Source organism: Aythya marila, assembly GCF_965140915.1.
Source record: "Aythya marila genome assembly, chromosome: 15".
Lineage (NCBI taxonomy): Eukaryota > Metazoa > Chordata > Aves > Anseriformes > Anatidae > Aythya > Aythya marila.
Window position 1 is genome coordinate 13,970,698 of NC_139056.1, and position 23,986 is coordinate 13,994,683.

Below are 23,986 nucleotides of genomic sequence, written 5' to 3' on the forward strand. Positions count from 1 at the left end.
ACCCAATAAAAAGCTTTTTTTCTTCCAAAATCAGGCAAAATTAAATAAAAAATAAAGAACCCCCCCGGGCAGGATGGGGGGGCTGGCACCCACCACCCACGGATGGCTGGGGAGGAGCGCAGGTCCCGGGGCTGCTCACACCCCAGGGAGTGAAAATGTGGTTTAGTGGGGAAATGTAGGGGAAATACCCCAAAACGCAGCCCCCCTATAACGCCTGGTGTCACGGCTGGGGGTTTTTGGCACCCATGTGCCGGGCTGGGCAGGGTGAGCCCTGTGCCAACCCGTGCCCGGGGTGGGGGGTTCCCTGGATCTGTCATTTTGGGATCGGATGGGGCTGGGAGGGAGCATCCGAATTGGGATAAAGTTTAGAATTTGGGGTTAAAACCGGTGTCCCCTTCTACATGCCTGCCTGTCGTGACATGCAACGTGTCACGACAAGGTGCCATCCGTGGACCCTGCCCTGTCCCGAGGTGCTGTCCGGGCACCCTGTCCGTGCGCCCTGCCCTATCGTGACAAGGAGCCATCCAAGGACCCTGCCCTATCGTGACCAAGGAGCCATCCAAGGACCCTGCCCTATCGTGACAAGCACCATCCACGCACCCCACCCCACCCGTGGCGATTTCATGTGCCAGGTCCCACCGCGGCCCCCCCAGGGCTGTATTTTTTTTCCTCGCCCTCCCAGGGACGCTGCACCAGACGCGCCGTCACCGCGCGCAGCTCAGCGCCCCGCCCCGCTGGTGGGAAAAAGAAGAGCAGAGGCAAAACCCAACCCCAAAAACACCCCAAAAAGAGCCTGACCCACAGGGAAACGGGCCCCAAAGCTGAGCCCGGCCTGCTGCTGCCCGCAAAAGCACGTCTGGAGATGAACACCCAAAAAATCAGCAGCAATAAGGGGCGCACGGGGAGACCCTCGGAGCCACTGGCTCCTCCTGTCCTTGGGGTGCTCCGTGCACCCACCAAGCCGTCACAGCACCCCATGGCCACATCACAGCACCCCATGGCCAGCCAAACACACTGGAAGGGACCCCATGAGGGCAAATTTGGTGGAAACATCCCCGGTCCGAGCACCTGGGGGCTGTTGGAGAGGGCTCCCCAGCCCCGATGCGAGACCCCAGGGCGTCCCTTTGCCTCCAGCCCCTGGTGAGGGTGTCCCTTGGCTGTCCCCTTCCCATGTCCCCAATGCTCCTCGTGGCCCTGGGTGTGATGCAGGACCCGGGACGGGCGTCCCCACGCCCCGCGAGCAGCGGGTTTCGGCGAGGCGAGCCCTTTCTGCCCCACAAAGCTCTGCAGGCAGCGGGCCGATATTATTATTTCCTTAAAGACGAGCTGAGCGGCTAGAGACAAAAAAAAAAAAAAGAAAAAAAAGAAAAAAAAAAGTCCCCTCTTGTCGGAGCTGGAATTTGATGTCCTAACGACTGTTTTTGTACCGTGGCTGTTAGAGGAAAGAGCTCGGCAGGGAGGGGGAAAGAGAGATTTAATTATAGAGCTGCATTGTGATTTTGCACACATAGCTGGCTGCTGTAATCAGGTTACAGTGTATCTGATTTTCCTCCCTCCCCTCCCTCTTCCTCCTCTTTCTCTTTCTTTTCTTGCCTTTTTTTTTTTTTTTTTCCCCCTTTTTTTTTCCTTTCGGGGGTCCAAAGGACTTGCTTATGTTTGGGTGGCGCAGAGGACGAGCTTTTAATTTGGCTTCTCCCAAGGAGATGGCGATGAAGGGAGCGATGCTGCAAAAAAACCCCCCGGCAGCTTTCGTCCCCCATGGGACCCCCACGGGGCTGCAGCTCGGCCCCTGCTCCCCGCCAAATTCCTGCAGATTCGGCCCCGCTCCCCCAATAAATAGAGGTTTTTGGCGGAGAGGAGGAGCCCTGTTTACCTCCGCCGGGGTGGGAGGAGGAAAAGGAGAGAAAACACATTTTTAAAAGCAACTTTCTGGATTTCTAGCCGCTGCTGCGCCTGGATTCGGGACTGTTGTTAGGTTCGTTTAGGAATCCATTGTTGTCCATGTGAATTCTTTTTTACATTTCAAATAACAGGATTATTTCCCCAGGGGGTAATATCCTGTAATTTGAACACAATAATGGGAATAAATTACTTACTTAGAACTAATAACGACAGCCTGATTCCAATATATATATGAACTGTAACAGCTTTGGTTAGTTAAAGTGTAATTGTGTCGACGGATGACATTTTCTTTCAAAGGAATCTGAATGACTTTTAATTAAATTTGCTGGGGGTGGGGAGGAGAGGGAGATACCGGGCAGATCTCTGCAGCCGTGGCCCCAAAGCAGCACGGGGAAGGCTGGTGATGGGGCAGGACCCATCGGGGGCAGGATTGGGGTCGGCTTCTCCCACCCCTCTTTAGGATTTTGGGGTGGGGGGCAGATTGGCACCATGCAGGGCAGGGGGGGCACTGGGGTCCTGGGCACCCCCAGCAGATGGGTTTTGGCCATCATTACTGGGAAAAGGTGGTGGGAACCCACCAGGCCCCCAAGGGTGTGATCCTGCCCCCGTGCCCCCTCCCCAGAGCATCCCCCTGAGCTGCTGCTGCTGAGGAGGGCAGGGACGGATGGAGGGGCACAGCCTTGCCCCTGCCCACCGGTGGGGATGGAAGAGCTGTGGGGTATCCCGGGGGGGGCTCTCCCGTACCCCAAAACACCCCAACAACCAGCCCCCTGCTTTGCACCTCTCCCCCCCATACAGGACTTTCCTGCGAAGCACCCCGGGGGGGTTAGTTCTGACCCAGCAGCGCTTGAGGTTCCCCTTGGAGGAAAAAAAAAGAAAAAAAAAGAAAAAAAAAAAAGAAAAAAAAAGGCATCTTTCAGCCACGGCGTGCAGAAAGCCAAGTCCCTGCCCCGAAATATCTCCGAGAGGAGCGGCGTGCCGCTGCCAGCGGCTCCGGCCTCCTCCTCCTCCTCCTCCTCCAGGACTCGTTTTCCTCTGTTTATCTTGAAAATATTTCTGCGCTGAGGTCCCACCCAGCGCCGCCGAGCCCTGCGAGGCCGCCTCCAGCCTGACACACGGCCTCTTGTTTATCCAGAGCCAGTTTTACAAATAGCTCATTAAAGCCCGGGGGCCTGCTTACTGCAGGGAAAAAAACCTCGCCGAGCGCACCCGGCCGCACGCAGCCCCCACCGAGGCTCCCTCCGGCCCCCCCGGGATGGGTTGCAGATGGCTGCTGGCTTTTGGAGTTTCTCAAGATTTCAGATTTTTAATCATATTAATGATTATAATGAGGAGAGCCGGAGCTGGAGCTCCCTCTGGTCCTGTCCCTGCCCCGCCGCTGGGATTTTGGCGCATCCCATGCGATGCTGCTGGGTCTGGGTCATGGGATGGCGGTAGGGGCATGGGGTTTTTGTGAGAGCCCGCTGCGAATTGGGGTGGTTTGGGGGTGGATTTGTAGGGATTTGGCTCGGAGGGCTGTGATGGTGGGGTTTGGCACACGGCAAACTGTGTTAGGGGTGTCCCGTTAGGGGCTCGAGCCTGGCCATAGGGTGTGGGTGCCTCTGGCCCTGCTGCCAGAACTGCCCTCAGCCAGGGGGATAGGATTGGGGACCCTGCCCTGGTGCCCCCTCCTCACCATCCCAATGTGATGCCGGACTCAGCCCCAATTCAGGACACCCACCCCGAGCATCCCCTCCCCAAATCCCCCCGCGGCACGCACCCACGCAGGGATCCTTCAGCGCAGAGCCGCTCCCAGCCTCGCCTGGCCGAGGGGATTGAGTTACCTGCCCCTGCAGGAATAAAGCAGCCATTCAGCGGCGCTTTCCGTCTTTCCCTCTGCCAAGGCCAGACACCACGGTGACCGTCACACACCGAGGCAGGGAAACACGAGCCCCCTCCCTCCGACGGTGACCCCGATCCGCCCGCGTCCCCCCTTTCCAACCCCATAACTCCAGGCAGAGCGCACGCTTCGCTCGCCTGTCCCCGGCTCCCTTTATTTTTAATAAAACCTTTAAGAGCAGAAGTCAGTCCACAAAGGCAGCGAGATCTCCTCCCGGGACATTAATCACGGTCTTGGACACGTTTTTTGCTAATTAGCCGAAGCGTTTGCCTCGACGGGGGAGAAATTGGGGCCTGGGAAAATAAAGAAATAAAAAATTATTAAAAAAAAAAAAGGAAAAGGGGAAGGGGGAGAGGTGGGAGGGGAGGAAGAAATGGGGCAGAGGGACAGAGGTTGAACGCTGCTCTGTGCTCACATCCCCGGGGAGCAAAGCCAGCAGCAGCAGCTCCGTCCCCAGCCCGGTGTTATCGGGACGGGGCGATCTGCAGCCCACATTTTACCTTCCCCAGCCCCTTCCTCCTCGCCCCGGTTATTGCCCGTCGCGACAGCAGCGGGCTCTTTGAAACACGCTGGCTGGAGGTTTGACTCGCTGCTTTATCTTTTACACGGCTGTTAATCCTGGGGACACGTGTTTCCTATAAGCTGGTGATATTTAACATACAATAAGCGCCTTATTAAAGCGCGGGGGCTGGCTCCACGCAGACCGCTCCCCCCCCCAAAATGTGCTCCCGGCCGAGGGCACCCCAAAAGGCCACCCCAGCACCCGCCGTGGCCGTGTGTTTGCAAGGTGCTGCACCCTCCGGGGAGAAAAATGTAGCAGGGTGAAGGCTCCCCTGCCCCTGAGCAGTTCATGAATGCAAGGAGAATTCCTTGCAATTTTTTAAAGTCTTATTTTGTAAGTTTTTTTGGCACTGCCTGGCACTGTACATGTGGAGGTTTGGCCTGTACCCGGGGCTGAGGTCCCACCGCAGGCAGCTCTCTCCATGGGGCAGCTGGGGAGGTTTTGGGGTGGCACATTGCTATGGAGAGACCAGGAAAGCGTTAGGGAGGGCAAAATGCAGCAGAAAACCTTCATTCCCAGCATCTCCCAGGGCCGGAGTGGCCAGCAGCGGCTGGTGACTGCAGGGACACGGCTGGGAACAAGCCCATCCCGCGCAGGAACAGCAGCTGCCCTGGGCAAACTGCTTTTTCCAAGAGTCCAACCCGGTTTTCCTAGGACCCGATGTTTTCTGGGGAAGGGAACACAGAGCAACCCACAGCGAAATCCCTGTCCTGATACACCGAAAAAAAAAATAAAATAAAATCCCAGTAAGAAACCAGCTCCCAGCACGTAACCTCTCCACACCCCAGCGAGCAAACCCTCGGATAGAGCCGGGGAGGAAATTTCATGGCACAAAACTGCTCGGCACGACCCCCTTCTCCCAGCAAAACCAAGCGAAATGACAACAAAACCGGGCGACACTTTCCCCGCTAGGGAAGGGCACCCGGCTGCGGGTCCCCCCGGCCGTCCCCATCGCTCAGAGGAGAGGCAGCGAGAGCGTCGCTGGGGAGCCGGGGCCGCTCCTTCGGGCAGTGCTAAGAAAATAAATCGCAGCTCTTCGGGGCTCTTCAGCACGAGCTTCTCATTGCTGCGGGATGACACACGCCGCCCCCACCAAAACAAGGCGCTTTATTATGATTCTGTTTCTAATTTGGGGCTTGGAAATAATTTTCCATCCCGGCTTCCAAACTAAACCAATCAAAAGAAAGAAAAAAAAAAAAAAAGAAAGAAAAGAAAAAAAAAAAAAAGAAAAGAAATTGCTTTCCAGAGAGCCACCCAGGGGTCGGCGCTCCGCGAGAGGGATGGGAGCGTGAAAAGTCACGGGAAAGCTTGCGGCAGTCGAGGCGAGGGCTGCTCCCTGCACCCGTTTCCAGGAAAAATAATATATATATATTTTTTAAGTTAAAAAAAGGCAGTTATATAGAGAGCATAATGCATAAATCCTTCACCATTTTTTATTTTTTTTTTTACCCAAAGTCTCCTGGTGGATCCTGTTTGCTCCTTACACCCCCAGGCGCATCCACGCTGTCGCAGGCGTGCCCAAACCAGCACGCGCGGCGCTGGCGAGGGGCGGTGGAAACCCTGCAGGCTTCCTCTGCCGTTGTATAAGAGCCGCTGGAAAATAATAATCCCCCAAAAATTCGGCGCTGGGAGCGTGACCAGGCTGCTTCCCAGGCGGCCGGCGCGGTTTGCAGAGCCAACGCTGCACGAGGGGAGAGGAGAAAAAAAAATAAAAAAATGCCTCCAGGTGAGGAAAGCGCTGCGGGAAGGTCAGGATCCCAGCTGGGTTCATACCAAAGTCCTCCAAAAAAAAAAAATAGAAACCAATAAACACAGAGAGAGGCACAGAGGCAGAGCACCCGGCATGCTGAGCGGCCGCAGCACAACAAGGTTTGGTGTGACTCAGCGGTGGGCAGAGCCGAGCCGCTGCGTCCCGCGGGTGGGCTCGGCCGTGGGGACCCCAAAGGAGAAGCCCCTGGGGTCAGGGGGAGGATGCTCGGCGTGGCCCCGTGCGCTTCGCTGCGTGGATCCGTTCCCCTCCCCAGGAGGAGGCAGGAAAGTGGTTTGGGGTCACGCTGGGAAGGCTTCAACGGGAAACCCCAACCACGACCGGGGGTCTCCGGCCCTCATCCTTTGGGCATGGGGAGAGGTGTTTAGTCTGCAAGGTTTTCCTGTCCTCCCCAACCCAGTTCCTGGGGGTGTTTCACGTGGACACCCAAGATGTGCCCTCACCATGGCCTCAGGGCTTCTCTGCATCTCCCCTGCACCTCCGGCTCATCCCAAAACCCCCGGGGCTGCCAGGCGCTCCCCACGGCACCAGCGCTATGGAGGAAGAAATTGGAAAAATAATAATAATTTATTTATTATTTTTTTTTTTTTTTAGAAAAGAAGCAACCCGAAACAAACAGTTTTGATTTATTGCTCGCGAGGAGAAATAGAGCATGTTGAAAGAAAGCACAGGAAGTCCTGGGGATAATAAATCCTGCGCGGGAGCAGATAAAGCCAACGCGCTTCCACGCTTGGGGAAGGCGGCGAGGTTACGGGGAGGGCGGGCGGGTAAAGTTTAGGGAATCTGGGGTGGGTTTTCGGGTTAAAAATACCCCAAAAAAATAAATAAAGTTCAGCGATGGCTGCTGAGCAGCAGGGGCCTGGCACAGAGCCGGCGGGACTGTCCTCATCACCTCGAGTTTTGGGCACGGGGTGAGCCCAGGTGCCAGGGAAGGGGACGGCGCAGCGGGGTCCCCCCTGGTTTGTGATCCCCGACCCGCAGACGTGTGGCAGGGATGTGACAGCACCGGGATGGTCTGGGGAGGACCGGGGCTGCTGCCCGTCCTCGTCAGCCGCGGAATAACAGGAATACTGGATGCGCTGCGGGTACAGAAACAGCACGTACTCGTTTCTGGCTGGGTTTCCTGGCAGCCCCAGCGAGGATTTGGCTGCGCAGGAATTTGGAAGCTGCCTTAAATCCAGGAGAAATGAGAAAAGGCTGGAAGTGACTTTCTGAGCGGAGTTCCAGCAGCAAATCCCCGCTCAGCAGCAGCTCACGGAGCAGGGCAGTGCCTGCCCGATGCATGGGACCGGGGACACTTTTGGAGATGGAGGTGCTGGGTATCGCGTCCTCCTCCATGGGGACACCGTGGGGCCCCTTGGGACCCATCGCCTCCCTCTTCCACCACCCCAAAAAGCCTCCTCGGCCACGATGTGCAGAGGGCAGCCTCCAAAACAGAGAGAGTGGGACGAGAAGTCCCTGTGCACATGGGGGGTACATATTGGCTAAAATACCCATTAATTTATAGGAGTCCCCATCAGCACCAGCCGGCAGGATTTGGGCCACCCTTGAAGCGAGCCCTTTCCACCACAATGGTTTCTATCTCTCTTAGGATAACATTTTTAATCAATATCCCCACTACCCCACACACTTGCTGTACAAACAAGACCTTTCATTGATGTTTTAAGCACCCTGATATCCCCCAACCCTGATCCGTGCGTCCTCAGGGGTAGCCGGCCCCAGGAGCTCTGCTTCGAGCCCGATCCCCCTTCCCCAGCCCCTTCCCCTCCTCCTGTTTGCTCACACCCGACCTACAGAAAGGAATGTGCTCCGTGTTCCCCAAAATTTGACCTCCTTCACTGCCCAGCTCCCTTCTGTGCAAGAGGTCAGGACATGGATCAACACGGGACCCCGCACTGCGTCTCCTCCAAGTCACATTGTATTCACCCAAAAGGGACTTTTCTCCTCCTTTTTCCCCACCTACAGCCTCAGGCACCCTCCTTTCCTCTCCACCTGCACCATGACCAAAGTCACCCAACATCCCAGCCGGATTTTAAATATTAATCCTTTAAATCCCATGTGGGAGCCTGCAGGGGAACGGCTTCCTATACGGACAGCTTCCTATATGGACAGTTTCCTACACGGACAGGAACTTTTGCACCAGGCTGAGCATCTACAAAACCAAAGACACCAGCAAAGCCCACTTTAAACAAGAGCAGAAAGACAGCCCCACTCTGGCCAGGTACACAAATTAAATTAAATCCCAAAGTCCAGACCCGAAAAGCCTCTCCCAAGCAGGGGGAACCCTCGGTGTTTCACCTGGGTCGGAGAATAGCTACTGATGATGCTTTGGGGTGAGCAGAGATGCTCATTGGGGATTTGGGATCCTATCCCATCAACCCACATAGCCAAAAAATCCATTTTTTTTGCTCATCGTCAGCAATTCACCATAAAAAGGGGAAAGAAACCCCATTGTGCCCTCACTCCCATACAGCCAGGGCGGCGTTAAACCACACCAAACGAGCAAGCGGATGGTAAGGCAAGGAGAAAAATTGCATTAAAGAGCGAAATCAGGTTAAAAACCCAAGCGTGCATCATAAATACCAGCGCGGGGTACGTGCGGGCGGAACGGCCAAGCGCATCGAAGCGGGGGCGCAGATAGCCCTAAACGCAGACAGCGCCCCTGAAAAAATGCTTTGATTAGGATCTGGGCAGCATTCAGCCCAGATGTTCATTTGTCAATGAAAGAGGGATGGGGGGGAGGTGAGAAAGGCTTTAAATTAATCTTTACAACTAGAAAGGAGCTTGTAATACACACCATATGGGCACCAACGGCCTCCGAGCCCCCCCGGCCCCACCGCGGCTGCCTTGGATCAGGCTGGGGCTGGATCCCCCCCCCCCTCCTCTCCCAGCCCTGATTTGCCCCCATCCCAAAATTTCAGCCTGGGGTTTTCCCAAAACAACCAGGGGAACGTGAACCCAAAGTGCTCGGCCCCTTCCACATGTGTTTTCATCCTCCCCCCTCTTACCGTGCGCAAAACTGCGACTCCTCTCTATTTTATCACCCCCCCCTTCCCCTCCCGCATCCACATGTGGCTGCTTTTTTTTCTTTTTTAACCCCTCCGAGCGGAGGGCTGAGGCTGTTGATTAAATGCCATCCGTTCCAATTAATCCCCCTAATGGACTCGTCGGCATCACGGCGTGCATCGAAATGAACGCTCTGGCACCTCTCGGGGAGCAAACCTGGGGACAGACCTGGGGAGGGAGAAATAAAAATTAGCTGCAAGTGCCCGACGTGCCGTGGTGCTGACGGGGCTGCGGGCGGCCCCCAGGAGCTGCAGCCCCAGCAGAGCAGCGAGGACGGGAGCTGCTCCTTCGTGGGAAGAGGGGAAAAAACAACACGTGCTGCTGGGGCGGGATGGATGCGCAGGAGCCCCCACGCATGGAGACATCCCGGGATTTTTTTTTTTTTGCTGCCCTGGAGCCCTGGGAAGTGGTGGCAGGAGGATGCTGAGCCCCGTCCCTGCTGCATCCTGATGGTTTGGGGGAGCTGCTCGGCTCCATCCCTCCTGAAACTCAGCCCCTGCATCCTCACTGCTAGCAGCCCCCCGGCCCTGGCACAGCATCTTATCCAGCCCTGGTCCCCCCTGAGCTTCCAGGAGGTGACCAGAGCACAGCAAGAGGGAGCTGGGAGCACGGGGAGTCCCTTCCAGCTGGGGATTTTCTAGGATTTTATGATTTTATAACTCTGGGAGCCCCGCATCGCCTCCCCGCGCCTCACCAGCACCCGCAGCAGGGATTTCTGATCTCACCCACATCCTTTTAACCTTGTGCTGTCCTCCAAGAGTGGGAAATTCAACAGCCTGCACCCTGCCAGCGCACACCAGGCTGAGCACCCAGCAGCTCTCAGCCATGCCCCAGCACCCAGGGGACCCCTGGATGCAGCCGCACGGACGGACAGCGCCCAGGGGGCACGGGGAGCGAGGATGTCCCCAGGATGGGGGCACAGGGAGGTGTCACAGCCCAGCTCAAGGGGACATCAGCCTTTCCTCCAGAAGCTCTGAGGCCCCGAGGAAGGAGGCAGCAGCAGCAGGGGTGCAAGCAGAGCCCTTTCTGCCACCGCTGGGGGCTCGCACGGGGTCCGGAGCAGTGCGCACGGAGCTGGGGAGCACTGCGGGGTGTGTGAGCGGTGCTGAGCCCCGTCTGGGCCGTGTCCCCCCAGCGGGACGTGTCCCCAGCAGCCCTCCTGTCCCCATCGCACAGGCTGTAGTGACATCTGCTGGGCTCTCACTCAGGAGCTCCCCACCAAAAATGTTCAGCGCAGACCCTCCGGCACCGCACGGTGCCAGGCCCTTCGCCATGTGAAAACGGGGGACACCCGGCCCCAAACTGCCCCAATGTGCCCCAAATTTGGCTCCACAGCACCCCAACAGCTTTGCTGCCACCCACAAGCCAGCTCCCAGCCAGGACAGCATCGTCACGGGGGTGAAACCAAACCTCAGTGCGCCAGGAGCCACCGGGTGCCCGCAGCACCTCGCCGCCAGCACGGGGCTCCTGCTGGGAGCAGGGGGGTGCTGGCAGAGCCGAGGGGTGCTGGTGGTCGTGGTCCCCAGGGAGATGGGGCAGGGGGCTCCCAGGGGGCCCAGGAGCTGGAAAAAAAACAAATCAAAAACCCTCATCCAGCTCTGGGAGGGGGGGAACGATCAAATGAGGAGCGGGGGTAGGTTGTTTATCTCGAGCTGATTTTGATTTTCTCCTTTCAAATATCAGCAGGATGCTGAGCCTCGCCTCATTATGCAAATAGAAGCAATTAGAGCTCACCCAGGCTCTGCCCACGTGACGGGTTTATGGCACTCGCCGAAATCCTTCCTGCTACACGAGAGGAATAACAACAGCCCCCCAGCCCCCGGCATCACCACCCGGGTGCCCTTCGATGCCCACGGGGGAGGATTTTCCCCCAAAGAGTCTCCCCATCCTCCAGTGGGACACCAGTCCCACCCGTATAAAGTCCCCCAGGGTCCTGGGATGGGGAGAGCCACGCTGGGAGTGTCTCCAAAACCTTTTTCTCTACCCAGCCAGGTGGGACCCCAAAAATGCCTCAATTTAGGGCTGGTGTCCGGGTGGATGCGCTTTGCTGCAGGGTGGCTTCAGCTTCCTCAACACCTACAGAAAGGAGCAAATCCGGAAGTGTTTCCAGCCAGGGATGCAGCCTGCCAGAAGCCCCAGCCTCGCGGGTGACCTAAAGTCACCAAACTGGGGTGAAAACACCCAAAAACTCCTTGCAGCCGCACACGCACCTGGCAGAGGGGCACCCACATGGTGATGCCAGGAGGGTGCTCCGTGGGGATGAGGAGGGATGGGATGAAGCTGGCACGGTGGCACCGGGGTCGGAGGGTGCTGGTGCCCCTCGTGGGGCGCACGGCGACCTGCAGGGACCAGGCACGGGCATAAATCCGGTGCTGCTCCCCTCCACCCATCACCTTCCCCCCGATTTATATCCTTGGAGGATATAAAATCCCACCTGGAGGCTGCACCCCCAAAGGAACACGGGAACAGGGGCGAGTGAAACGCTTCCAGTATCGATCTCCCTCCTCATTTATTTTTTTCTCCCCTTTTGGATGCAAATGGAGATGGATGAGCCCAGGCTGCACCCGGGAGGCTCCTCACCTCCAAGGGCATTTTGCTGTCTGCATTCCTGGGGTGAGGAAAGGGCACGGGGTCCCCAATGTCCCCCTCTTTCTGCTGGGTCTCTCGCACAGCTCCGTGCTGCTGGAGAGCTCCCAGGCAGCTGGCTCAGCCCGGGGGCGTTTGATACAGAGCACGCTGAGAGTTCATTACAGGCTGTTTCGTGGTGTCACCACGTTTAACACAGCGAGCATCCCGCAGGAACCCCGGGTCTGGATACCCTCGCTGGGTTCTGCAGGGCCCTGGGGTGGGCAGGCAGCACGGATGGGGCTGGGTTTGGGGTTTGGTCTCCCCCAGCCAGGGCAGCTCCGAAGGACGGGGTAACACAGCGTGAGAGCTCCGTGGAGAGGGGTTTGCCAAAGCAGAAAATAAATGGTGAAGATGGAGCAGCTCCGTACCTCCAGCGCCGTGCAGAAAGGGATGCCGGGGTCCAGAGCTGAGCTGGCTTTTCCCCAGATGGCTCGATGCTTCCAGACGAGGAGCTCCAACACCTGGTTTCTTCTCCCACAGCACGCGAGCATCGGGCAGAAAACAGAGAGGGGAGATCCGGGTGCACCCCACGTCCCGGCAAAGCCTGCGGGTCTCACCCCGAGGTGCTACAGAGACAAAGAGCTGAGGACCAAGATAAAAATCTCCCCGTGCCCGTATCCACGTCCCTGCACGCAGCAGGTGCTGTGCTGCTCCAAACCTCCCCAGAAGGAGCCGTGCCTCAAGCAGGGCTGGAGCAGGACGCACCACACATAGGAAGGGTTGGAGAGGCTGAGCAGCACCGGCCGCGTCCCTCCTGCAGCAGCAGGAGCAGGATCTGGCCCAGGGGGTGTAGGGCAGGGGCTGGACCTGCCCCGGGGTCAGCCTCTACCCAGCTGCTTGTAGGCAGGGCTCGGGAAGAGGTTGTTTTGTTTTTTTTGTTTTTTTTTTTTCCTTCCATGACAGAGCGGAGCAAATAATTCATAGCGGATAAATAATTCACGGCGAGTTTAGCCTTCCTCCGGCTGCGGATCGTCTGCGAGCTGTTAGCAATTATCCCGTATTTATTCGCGAGGCAGAGTTTTTAGTTAAATTATTCAGACAAGCCAAGGAAAAGCCCGGGGAAAAGGAGGAGATACCTGAAGCTGCCACTCGCCTTCCTCACCGGAGCCCAGCGTGGGACGAGCAGGGGTCTCCATCGCTCCTGCTGTGCCCCCCGTGCGATGGGCACCTGGGATCAGAGCCCCCCCGGGGTGTCCCAACCTCAGTGTCCTTCTGCTGACCGAGCAGGAGGGCCTGGAGCACCACCCTGAACACCCAAGGGTGCTGCACAACCACCTCCAAGCACACGGATAACCAACACCCCTAGCTGCACCCCGTGTGGATTAGGACTCCTCTAATCACCCAGGCTCCTTCCCCTTCAAATTCTTCCTTCCTGCACTACCACGGGACAATCCTCCTCTCCTCCAGAGCCACTTTCCTCTTTCCACAGCTCCCAGTTTGCTCGGGGGGGGGCTCTCAGCACCCCACCTGCCCTGCGCCCCGCGGCCGCTCCCCAGGGCGCAGGATCTGGAAGGAGCAGCCCCCATCCCACAGGGATGCGAGGAATGCCCCGCGTCAGCACTTGGCCAGCAATAAATAACTAAATTACGGGGGAAGGTGGAGGCTCTGGCCCCGGGGGTCTCCAAGGGCTCCCCCCAGCTCCATCCCCAGCACTTTGGGGGCTCTGGGCTGTCGGGGCCACGGAGGTGTTGGGCATAGGGTGCGCGTCCTCACCACGGTGAGGCAGCTCTTGGAGGAACCCGGCTCCCCCCCCGGGGTGAGGAGTACAACACAAAGAGCTTTTGTACAAAAAGCAGATGTTCCTACCTCAAGGTGTGCAAGCAGAGAGAGATGGGGGAGAGAAACGCAGCAGCTCGGAGCTGGGAGAACAACGCGGGGAGGGGAGAGAAGAGGACCAGCATGGTCGAGCCCCCGTTGTCGGCCCTTTTTGGGGGGCAGAAGGTTCGTGATCACCCCAAAGGGTTTCCACGTGCCAAGTGTTGGGGTCTGCAGGGCACAAAAACCACAACAGAAGGGCTGCAAAGGGGTCGGTGCCTGCGTGCCCGTGGGGCTCCACAGGTACCAGGGGCCGCATCCTGCCTTCCTGGCGTACTCACTGCGTCCTTTCAGCCCCAGCCGTGCCCCCTGGGGACATCACTCAAGGTACAGCCGAGGAAGGGACACGTTCCTGCCCGTGTCCCCACCGCCGTGACCTTGGCTGCGCTCACGTCTCAGCCCCAGCAGCCCTACAACCCGCGGTGCAATCGCAGAGCCCCTGCTGCAGGGGAAGCAGCTGCCGTCCTGGTGAAAACCACCGGGACACAAAGCACAGCACCCCCTGCCCGCCTCCCCGGCTGGGAACGGCAGCACCTGGGCCGTTATCAGATGGGCTCGGGTACCCCACGCCTGTCACCTGGCTCCAGCACCGTGCCATTTGCCAGCCGGAGAAGGACGGGGCTGCAAACGGAGCCCAGAAAGCCCTCGGCACCTCCCCGAGCTCTCCGCGTGCCCAGGCTGGTTTTGGGGACCCCAGTCCCGCTCCTGTACCTGTCCCCGTGCCTCCAGGCCCCTGCTGCTGCTCAGGTGGAGGATGCTCAGCCCCTCACCCGAAGGAAAGCTCCCTGTCCTTCAACTGCTTGCCCAACGAGGAGCAGAAAGGCAGGATGCTTCCCTCTTTGCTGCAAGATCTCAGACATCTCAAGGTTTTGGGAAGCTTTGGCTCCCTCTGGCAGCCCCCCAGCTCCCGGCACGAGTGCTGTCCTGGCACAGGGCAGGGGATGCTGCTCAGGACCAGACCCAGCGGGTGGCGTTGCCTGGAGGCGATGAAGGAACGCGCCCAAGGACGCACCAAGTGTGCTCCTCACATCGGGGAACCAGAGGTTTTCAGCTCCAGAGGCAGCCTGGAAGTCACCACGGCGCTGATCCGCATTCACCCAGCACCAGCCCCGAGCTCCGCTTCGTTTGGGATTTCCCCGGTACCTTTTGACTCCCTTGAGAAAGGAAAAATCTGTCCTGGGGTCACCGCTGGCTTTGGCACAGAGACACTCCCGTGGCAGCAGCTCAGCAAGGATGGATTTGGGGTACAAGGAGGCAGCCTGCAAGGAAAATAGCGACACGGGAGGGTCCCCGGTGTGCCGGGATGGCTGGAGCTGTTGGAGAGCCACCGGTGGGTTACAAACCAAAAGCAATTTTGAATTGGAGAAGCGTTTCCAGGAGAGGCAGAGGAATACAAATGCCATCGGACCAGACACGGGGGAGCTTCATCTGAAAGGCAAATATTTCAAGGGGAATAAAAGCCGGAGAAGGGCAGAGGAGCTCATCCAGCTGAAGCCCAGCGCCGGTCCGAGACCAGCAGAACTTGGAGAGGGGGGAGCTGGAAGTTTCCTCCCAGCTGTCAGAGCGAGGAGATGCCGGCACGGCCCTGAATGAGAAAAAACAGTGTGAGACACCCCAAAACCAGAGCAGGATCCCCTTCCCTGACACGGCCACCAGCACTAACAGCAGACGACAGTCAGAGCAGAGCCCTAACCCCGCTGTAAATGATTAAAACGAGGGGCACCCAGCTACAGCCTGATTGCAGGGGGCTGCTTGCGCATTTGCTGGGCAGCTGGGCTGTGCTCCTGCAGAGCCCGCAGGGCACGGGTTGGATTATGCTGGAAATGGGGAGATTCCCCCAAATCCTACACCCTGATCCTGGCGGAGGGGTCGCCCTCCCCGTGGGAAATGGGCTCGTAAATTCAACAAGAGGAAGGTGGGTGATATCTGGGTTAGGAGGTGCGGCTGAAAACATCAAATTCATCATGGAGAAACACTACCCTGGGGTTTAAAAGGATAAAACCTGGTGCAAAGATCAGAGCTGCTCCAAGGGGCTGCCTCGCTTCGCACCCCGAGTGCCTGGGGGACACGGAGGGACCACGTCGGGGAGTGCAGCGATGGGACAAGGGGAAACGGTTTTAAACTACAAGAGGGGGATTTAGGGGAGATGTTAGGAGGAAATTCTTCCCCCAGAGGGCAGTGAGGCACTGGAGCAGGCTGCCCGGAGAGGCTCTGGATGCTCCATCCCTGGAGGTGATTAAAACTAGGCTGGATGGGGTTCTGGGCAAGCTGATCCAGTGGGAGGTGTCCCTGCCCATGGCAGGGGATTGCAATGAAGCATTCCCAGCCCCTCCGGTGGCTCGGGACCTGCCCGGTGCTGTCAGGAGGGTGACTGCAGCCCCAAGGGCAGATTTGGCAGAAACGCACCCAAACGGCGCAGCAGCCACGGGCTGTTTGCCTGCCTGCTGCCAAGAACTGCTGGGGCCTCCGGCACGAGAGGGGCAGCGACTTGTTTCTTCCTCTCGACTTTTTCCTAGTAAATTAAACATAATAACAGTGGTAGTAAAACCCCCTTGGCTTTATCCTCCCCCAGCAGAGCCGATGCAATTAGCAGCTTCCCTGGCTGGCAGAGGCACGATTTACTCCCAAAACGGGGTGCGTGAAGACGTCGGGGCAGCAGGAAGCTTCCATTTGCCCCCCAACCACGTTCCCCTCCCCGGCTGTTCCCACCACGCAGCATCAGATAAGCTCTCCCGCCTCATTTCCTCGTTAGCAGCTTTGGGAGGTGCAGCCCCTGGCTTGGTTAACAAGCCCCAGGGACGGAGACACCTCTCCGCAGGGAGACCGTGCGCCGTCACCCTTCTGCGGGATGCTCTCCAAATCCAGGCATCCCAAAACCACGTTGGTAGCCAGGACCTGGGCACGAGATGCTTCAGAAGCAGACAGAGCTGGCCACCCTCAGCCAAAATACCCCGAAATACCCCTTGCAGCAGGGAAATGAGTTCCTGTGATTTGCGCAGGCGTGCCAAGGGGAAAAGCGAAGAGGGCTCCGCGGTGCTGCACGGTGCCAGCTCCGTGCCAAGGGCACGGTGCACGCTGTGGGATCACCCCGTGCTGCAGTGGCTTTTTCAGCAGCCAAGCTGCTGCCCGGCCAGCCCAGGAACAGCTGAAACCTCCCCAACCTTTGGTTCCCATCCCAAAAAGCCTCCCTGTCCCCAGCACGGGACGCAGCTGCAACCTCACCACCTCCAGAGCGCTCGGCTGACCTTTCCCAGCACCGTGCCCCGCACAGGGGGGCACCTTTCGGCCCCAAAGGGGACCCCGGAGAGCAGCTCGCTCCCTCTGCCCCTGCAGACCATCCTCCTGCTGTGCTCGGCCAGGATTTCACGCCGAGCTCACGGGCAGGAGGGGCACGGGCACGGCCGCGGCGGCGAGCCCCCCACATCCCGCGGCTGCCGTTTGGTCCCCTTTTAGAAGGCCCCGTGTTTGTACTTCCAAACAGCCCGTTCGCCTAATTGCCAGAAAAAAAAAAAAAAAAAGAAAAATAAAAAAATCAAAAGAGACACAAAACAACCCTGCTACAATGACTAATTAGCTCGCTCCTGCCTCGTACCCTGTAAACAAATGTATTTGTAACCAATTTGCAAGCACTTTGCATAAGGGGCCCAGAACACTCGTGCCTGTTTGATGCATTTTGACATTAATTTGATAATAGCGGCTTAACAAGGAATCCAGGCTCCCTAGCTATAAATATGCTGCTTTTCCACTTCCTTTTATCTGCACAGTGAAATAATGTTGTTTTTCCCCCTGCTGCAATAACCACCATCCAACCCTTTCATGAATGCCCTTTATGTCCTTTAGCATTTTCAAGGCTTTTTTTTTTTTTTTTTTTTTTTTTTTTTCCTTTCTTCCCCTCCCCTTCTTTTCCTCCTCCTGGAGAAAGCAAACGCCTTTTATTAGCCGTGGTTTTAATTCCTGGTTATCGGGGGGAAGGAGGAGCGAGGACGGCGATGTTACGGCGATAACGCTGCCGGCACCGGGAGGCGCTCAGAAATCCTGCTCCTTCCTTTGGGCTTCGTGGGGGGGAAAAGGCTCGTTTCTCTGCTCCTTCTCCTCTTGCTCCTCCACTCCATGCATCGAAAAGCAAATTGGAGCACAATAAAATGGGAAAAAAGCACCGGAGGCCACTTGGATGCCAAGCAGAAGGCAGCCCCTGACCCAAAGGATGCCCCCCCAGGAATCCCCGCTCTGGGTTTTTGGCTTCAGCCCCTGCTTGGAGAGGAGGTGACAACACAAGGACGTGTCCCATGGGGACCGAGCCTCTGCTGCAGCTCGTCCCTGCCCCGACACCAGCCCGGTCCCCCCCGAGCCCTCCTCTCGGATCATTAATGCCAAAACCAAGGCGCCGAGCCCAGGTCGGAGGCCTAGCAGAGGCTAGGAGCACATTCCTTCCCCAGCCTCCTCCCTCCTTATCTCTTTCCTCCCTCCCCCCAAAAACACGTTCAGATGAAAGTTACTGGAACAATCAAACCCGTAAATTAAACACGACGGGGGCTGCTCCGCGCCCTGTCCAACAGGGGCATGAAAAAGGCAAAGGCGAGCCCAGGATCACCTCTAAATTTTAAGCCTGGTGACCTCGGACCAATTAATTTGGGGGAGATCAGTGCAGACGCGCTCCCTGCACGGAGTCACCTGCCAGAAGCCAAGCACGCAGCGATCCCGAGAGCTTGTTCCTCCCCCGTTTGTTTTGGGGATTTCTTAATCCCATCACAGCGGCGCTAAGGGGATTAACCAAGCCCCTGGGCTGCGGCTCTTCGGCTTCATGCAGAGGGGCGCAGCTCGCTGCCCAGGGGCTGGGGGAGCAGAGCAAGATTTAGGGGGGTAGCTTGGGGTTTTTCGGGGTGCCAGACCTTCCGCCGCTCACCTCGGTTCACCTACCTGCAAACCAGGGGCTGCGGCTGTGCTGTCCCACAGAAATGAGGCTCGTCAGCACGTGGACACCCAGGGAGGAGCAGCATTTCCTAGGCATGAAGCAGCCCCTTAAGCTCACGTTGGTTCAACTCAAAACGCGGCACCAAAGCGTGCCCTCCCGGGAGGATGGCCTCTAAGGGGAAACACGAGGCAGGAGGCAAGGAGAGAGACCCGGTTCCAAACAGTTTCACTCTTTATTTGAAGTTTTACATGCCACCAGCGCACAGGAAAGCTGCACATTCAGAACTGGACTCACCACGAGAGCACGGGGCCAGATGCAAACACGAGCACGGAACGAGCGCACGGCTGGAGGAGGAGCCCGAGCCCAGGAGCTGGCCGGAGCTGCAGGCCAGCAGCTCCTGGTGTCCCTCGGTGTGCCAGAGCCAGCCCCAGGGCCACCTTCCCCGGCCACCCCCTGGTCACAACCCAGCTCTCCCCTCCCAGGGCATCGCCGTTCTCCTCCGACGAGCTCACCGAGCGGTTTTGGCAACGTCTCCGCCAGAGCCGAGGGGGTTCGGGGAGCCGCTGCCCGAGCGATGCTGTCTGCATTCCCCTTCCCATCAGTTTTGACAATGAGAAACAATTTCCACCCGCTGTTCGTAGCGAGAGACGACAGCAATAGGGACTCCTACACTGACATTTTATTTTCAAAGGAAAGTTTTGATAGAAAAACATTTTCCCCCAGCAGCCTTGGGCAGGGAGCTGCAGCTTCCACTTCAAAGGACGAACTTCAAAAACAAATCCAGTGTCCTAATGGTTTTGTGCTACATTACTTAATTGTCATACAGCTAATTAGCAATGCCTGATTTCACATTCGCCGTACAGAGACGAAGTTCACAAAAGAAGGGGCTACTTAAAACAATAAATAAAACAAGGCACCAGGCAGCCAGGCTCCGACAGCATTAACATAAAACGTTACACTTTACCATTTTAAAAAAAAGAAAAAAAAACTGAAATAAAAACCCCACCGTAATTAAACTTATATTGATGTCTTCCTTCAGATCTCAGAGCTTTGAATTTCCACGAGGGAAGGGGGAGAAGCAACGCGGAGAGGAGCAGGGGCTTCGCACGCGCGCCCGCGCACGCATTTTGCCGGCGAGCGGCGGAGATCGTTAAAATCCCAATTATTTCCCTATCACCAAGTAAGATCGGGATCAATCGATGGCACAGCCTGACCCCTTCCCTCGAGCGTTGGGGGGGAATTAAAAAAAAATAAATAAAAAAAGGAAGGGGAGGGAGAAAGGAGAGCGTCAGAGGTCAACGCCACCAAACAATGGATATTGATGTCTCCATTCATTTCCAGCAGCAGAAAGGTCAATGCCTCCCTTGCTTCAGGTTTTATGGCCGAAATCCTGCTGCTAACAGCAACAACGTTAGTAGTCAGACCTCATCCATCCCGTTTCGTTATTCGGGTTATTTCTAACCGGGTTAGCCATTTTGAAAATTTGACGAAAGCCGGGGGTGAGGGGGGAGCAGAGGGGAACTGAGCCCGCTGAGGGACGGCTCCCGTCGGTTTTTGGGGCTGCATTTCTCCCCCAAACCTGTGCTCTGGCTTGTCCCTCGCTGCCCCCTAACACAGGAGAAGGGCCGGAGGCGCCATCCCCTCCCCATTAATCGTTATTCCCTGTACATATCCCGCCTGGTTTCTATGGAAATGCTTCTCCTGCCACAGCACCCCGTGCGTCTCGTCAGAGGGGCCGGGGAGCCACAGCAGAGGAGATTCGGCCCCGCAGCACCCAGCCGGGCTCGCGGGGCGCCCCGCAGGCAGGAGAGGAGCTGTGGCTGCCTGATAGGGACCAAAAATTGGGGAGGATTCCCCCCCCAGGGGGTCAACCCGACCCTCCTGCGCCGATGAGGCTGCACAAACTGGAAAATGCCAGGCATCCGCAGCCGGGGCAGCCTCAGAAAAGGGTAATGGTGATGCCCAAACATCCCCACCACCAAATCCCAAATCCCCCTGAGGGAGTGCTGGTGCCACCCAGCCCCCTTCCCACTGCAGGTTGCAAAGAGGCCCTAAAATCCACTTGGCGAAACAGCTGAGGGAGCAGTCCCCTAAAATCCACCCCTAAGAGACCTCCTGAAACACCGAGGGCTCGGTCCCACCACGCTTTTTCCACCACAACCACCATCACTCCCCACACCTAAAGCCTCCCAGCCCGCAGGAACCCAAAGCCACGTTCCTAAACAGGACTTTGAACAGGAACAGAGCAAACGACTTCTGATTTTACCCACTGCTGGGACTCGCCCCGGGACGTCCATCTCCCGGGGACGCGCGGCCACCTTGCCGGGGTCACAGCGCAGGCTGCTGCTCCTGCGGTCCCCAGAGCTCGCAGGGCTGACGTGGAGAGCAGCACGAAGCGCCAGCAGGGACCGGGAACCCTGCAGAGGCAGCTCCTGCGAGAAGGGCACCTTTGGTAATCGAATTCATTTATTTGAAGCGACGGGAAGCAGCAGCAGCAGGCGCAGGGATCGCCTCGTCAGGCGCTTACGGGTGGCAGGGGGAGATTTCCAGAGAGGTGGGGACAGAAACCAGAGGAAAAGGGGAGAATTTCTTATTAAATAAAAGAAAAAAACACCAGTCCCTCTGTCCTCTCCTGCACGCCGAGCGGTCTCCGAGCCCCATATATTGCTCTGCTCTGAACATATGGTGCGATGCTTAATAGCCCGGCTCTGCCAATCGGGGACTATTCGGGTGGGTTCTTTTTTTCCCAGTGTAAATGTTGCAGAATATAAATTGTAATTAACACCGCTGCCAAAATAGCACTTAGAGAAAATAAGCACATTATTAACATCTGGTGGATCCTGCCTGGAGTGCGGGAGCAGCGGAAATTCGCACTCACCAGAAGAGAATTTGTAGCAGGGGTTGGGAGCCTCGGCCCGCAGTCGGGGAGCGGGGAAGGAGCTTTTAGCTCCTCGCCGCTATTTATGGGGCTCCTTTTACCACCTGTGGGTGATCCCTGCTCAGAGCTGGTAGCGTTTGCATCGGGACTTTTGACCTGTCTGCATGAATACAGCTGTCTGAACGTCGTGCTGCAGGCAAGGGGATGGTGGTGCTGTAAAACCTGCCTGGTTGTCTGCCCCAGCCCAGCGGGACAGGCAGATGGGTATCGCTGGTGCTGCAGCGTGTGGGTGGAGAGAAAATCCCTGTTTGGGATGGGGACAGCCTTTCTCCTGCTGTGCACAGTACCAAACAGGTCCCTTTAGGCAGCAGAGAGCTGGCTCCATACCCTCAGCCTCCCCTCTACCCTGCCCTGAGGCTGGAGGCACAGGGGACAGCGGCGTTGGTGTTGCTTCACGCTGCCTGCTGCCTAACCCCCATCATTTATTCCATGAAGGAAACCTGGACGACAACCAGGCAGAGCTGAAGTGGCCTGAACTGGACAGAGCAGCGACTCGCGTGCCTGCCAAGAAGTCCATCTGATTTGCTAAAGTGTGGGAGGAGGAGAAGGGGAAAAAAAAAAAAAAAAAAAAAGCTGTTGGAGAGGGAGAGAGGGATTCAAACAGCCGAGCGATGTGACAAGAGGTAGAAAGAACGGCCTCGCTGGGACAGCAGGAGAGAAAACAGTGGCGGGATGCCAAGGAGAGGGTAGCAGCCTGCTGCACGCACCAGCACAGCATCCTACCTGTGGCACTCGGGGCTCGTCTGCAGGAAGATGCAGCTGCTCCCGGAGGAGCACAGACCGGCCTCGGTACCGGCTGCTGGTGGAGGAAGGAGAGAAGCTGAGGGCAGACAGCAAACAGGCAGGGTTAGTTTTAGCAGTGCCCAGATGTGTGGTAGTAGGTTTGTTATCCTGCTCATCAACACCATAACCTGTCTGAGCGTAGGTTGCTGCAGCCTGATTTACACCAGCAAGAGATTTCCAGCCACGTGCACATCCGACTGATGGGGAAGTAAGGAGGGAAAGTCCTCCAAAGCTGCGAGATGCTTTTTGTCCTCAAAGCTGTCCCACCAAACCAGGCTTCCTATGAAACGCTGATCACAGAAGAGCATCTGGGAGGTGGCACCCAGAAAATGCTGACAAGGAGATGGGGACATCGCCTTTGGACGACGCTGGGCCTCCCCAGAAGAGCACTGCTCAACACGAGACCGTGCTCAGGAGATAACGGGTGGAGAAGTTACTGGGTGATCACTGCGTTGCCGAGGACGGACCCACTGCTCTACCCCAAAATACTCCAGCAAAACAGAAACCCGACTGCCACCCAGAACCGTCGCTCCAGGAATTCACAGCTCGGCTTTTGGTTCAGCTGTCTGACGCTTTCAAAGAAGTGCTCAGTAAATAAGGCAATATGAAAGTGATCCAGACCGCTGCTGATGCCTGAGGAGGTTCTGTGGAGCGGAGAAGCTGCCCGAAATCACACCGCGAAAACGCTCGGTAACATCTCTAAAATTAGCACGAGCTCAAGGCATGGGACCCGAGGACAGAAGGGGCACGCTGCATTCCCATCTAAACGGCGACACGGACAGCACTTCCATCAGACAGGAGCCCCAGCTCATTCGCTGCGGGCTCCATCTACCCTAGGACAAGGATTTCCTAAAGAGCTGAGAGCTTCTGCCACCAGGCCCACTGATGGGAACCGTCTCAGCCAGAGCATACCACGGTCGAGGTGCTAATAACCTGGAGCTGTTACCCAAAAATTAAAGAGAGTCCTCGTGGTACTTCTCATCAAAGGACCCTTAAATATCTGTGATTGCACGTGTGTGCGTGTGACTACAAATGCGGGTCTGTAACACAGGAAAAACGTGATGCATTCCGATGGAGCAACACATTCGGGCCTCTTGGCTGTCTCAGGCTTTCTACTTTGCCCAAAACAGACCAAAGCACAGGATGATTTCCACCAATATCACGAAGCACGCCGCCAAAGTACACAGGGGCCCTTAAAAAACACACCGGGCGACACAGGGGGGGAAGAGCGTTACTACGTCAGGTTCTCTTACCTTTATCTTGAGGAAAGGAACCAAGCAATTAATTCATCATTAACCACAAGGAAACACTCACCACATTCCAGAAGCCTTTTGAGACAGGCTTTTCAGATGCGAGCACTATCCAAGAGATGTTTCCCCACTGCGAAGGAACAGCTTTTTTTTTGTTTTGTTTCGTTTTTATTTCGCAATTGCACCTACTGAAAGTGATTGTACAGCATCCAGCGAGGTGGCCGGGAGCTGAAGGTGGGGAAATCCAGGCCAACGAGAAGCTGTTCCACGCGTTCCCTCCGAGCGTCCTTGCCATGCTGATCGCCAGTCACCACCACAGGTTGGGGGGCTCTTCGGCCACTCGGCTTTTGAACAGGGTGATTTCATCCAAGTGCCTCATGGGGACGTCTCTGATGACCTCCGTCAAGTCCTCGTGAAGCAGAGGGAAAATGACGACGTTTAGCGCGGGGCGGTCCGCCTGGAAACTGAATCAGACACAGGTTA

General features: G+C 57.0%; 1 protein-coding gene across 5 annotated transcripts in view; it reads right to left on the reverse strand.

Annotated features, from left to right (window-relative positions):
- Nucleotides 1-4,007: 4,007 nt before the first annotated feature.
- The window catches only part of FBXL18 (F-box and leucine rich repeat protein 18), a 37,569-nt gene continuing 17,590 nt past the window's right edge, over nt 4,008-23,986 (reverse strand). The window contains exons 5-6 of one of the 5 annotated variants that reach the window (XR_014318519.1): nt 23,693-23,967; nt 4,016-4,074 (exon numbers count right to left, since the gene is read on the reverse strand). Coding sequence is in view for 2 of the 5 variants with exons in the window: in XM_082772413.1 (XP_082628539.1) it covers nt 23,811-23,967 (157 nt within the window). In the remaining 3 variants the exon portion in view is untranslated. Of the gene's footprint in view, nt 4,075-18,781; nt 23,968-23,986 lie in introns of those variants that run through there. The other 4 variants (XR_014318520.1, XM_082772414.1, XM_082772413.1 and 1 more) reach the window with 4 other exon arrangements.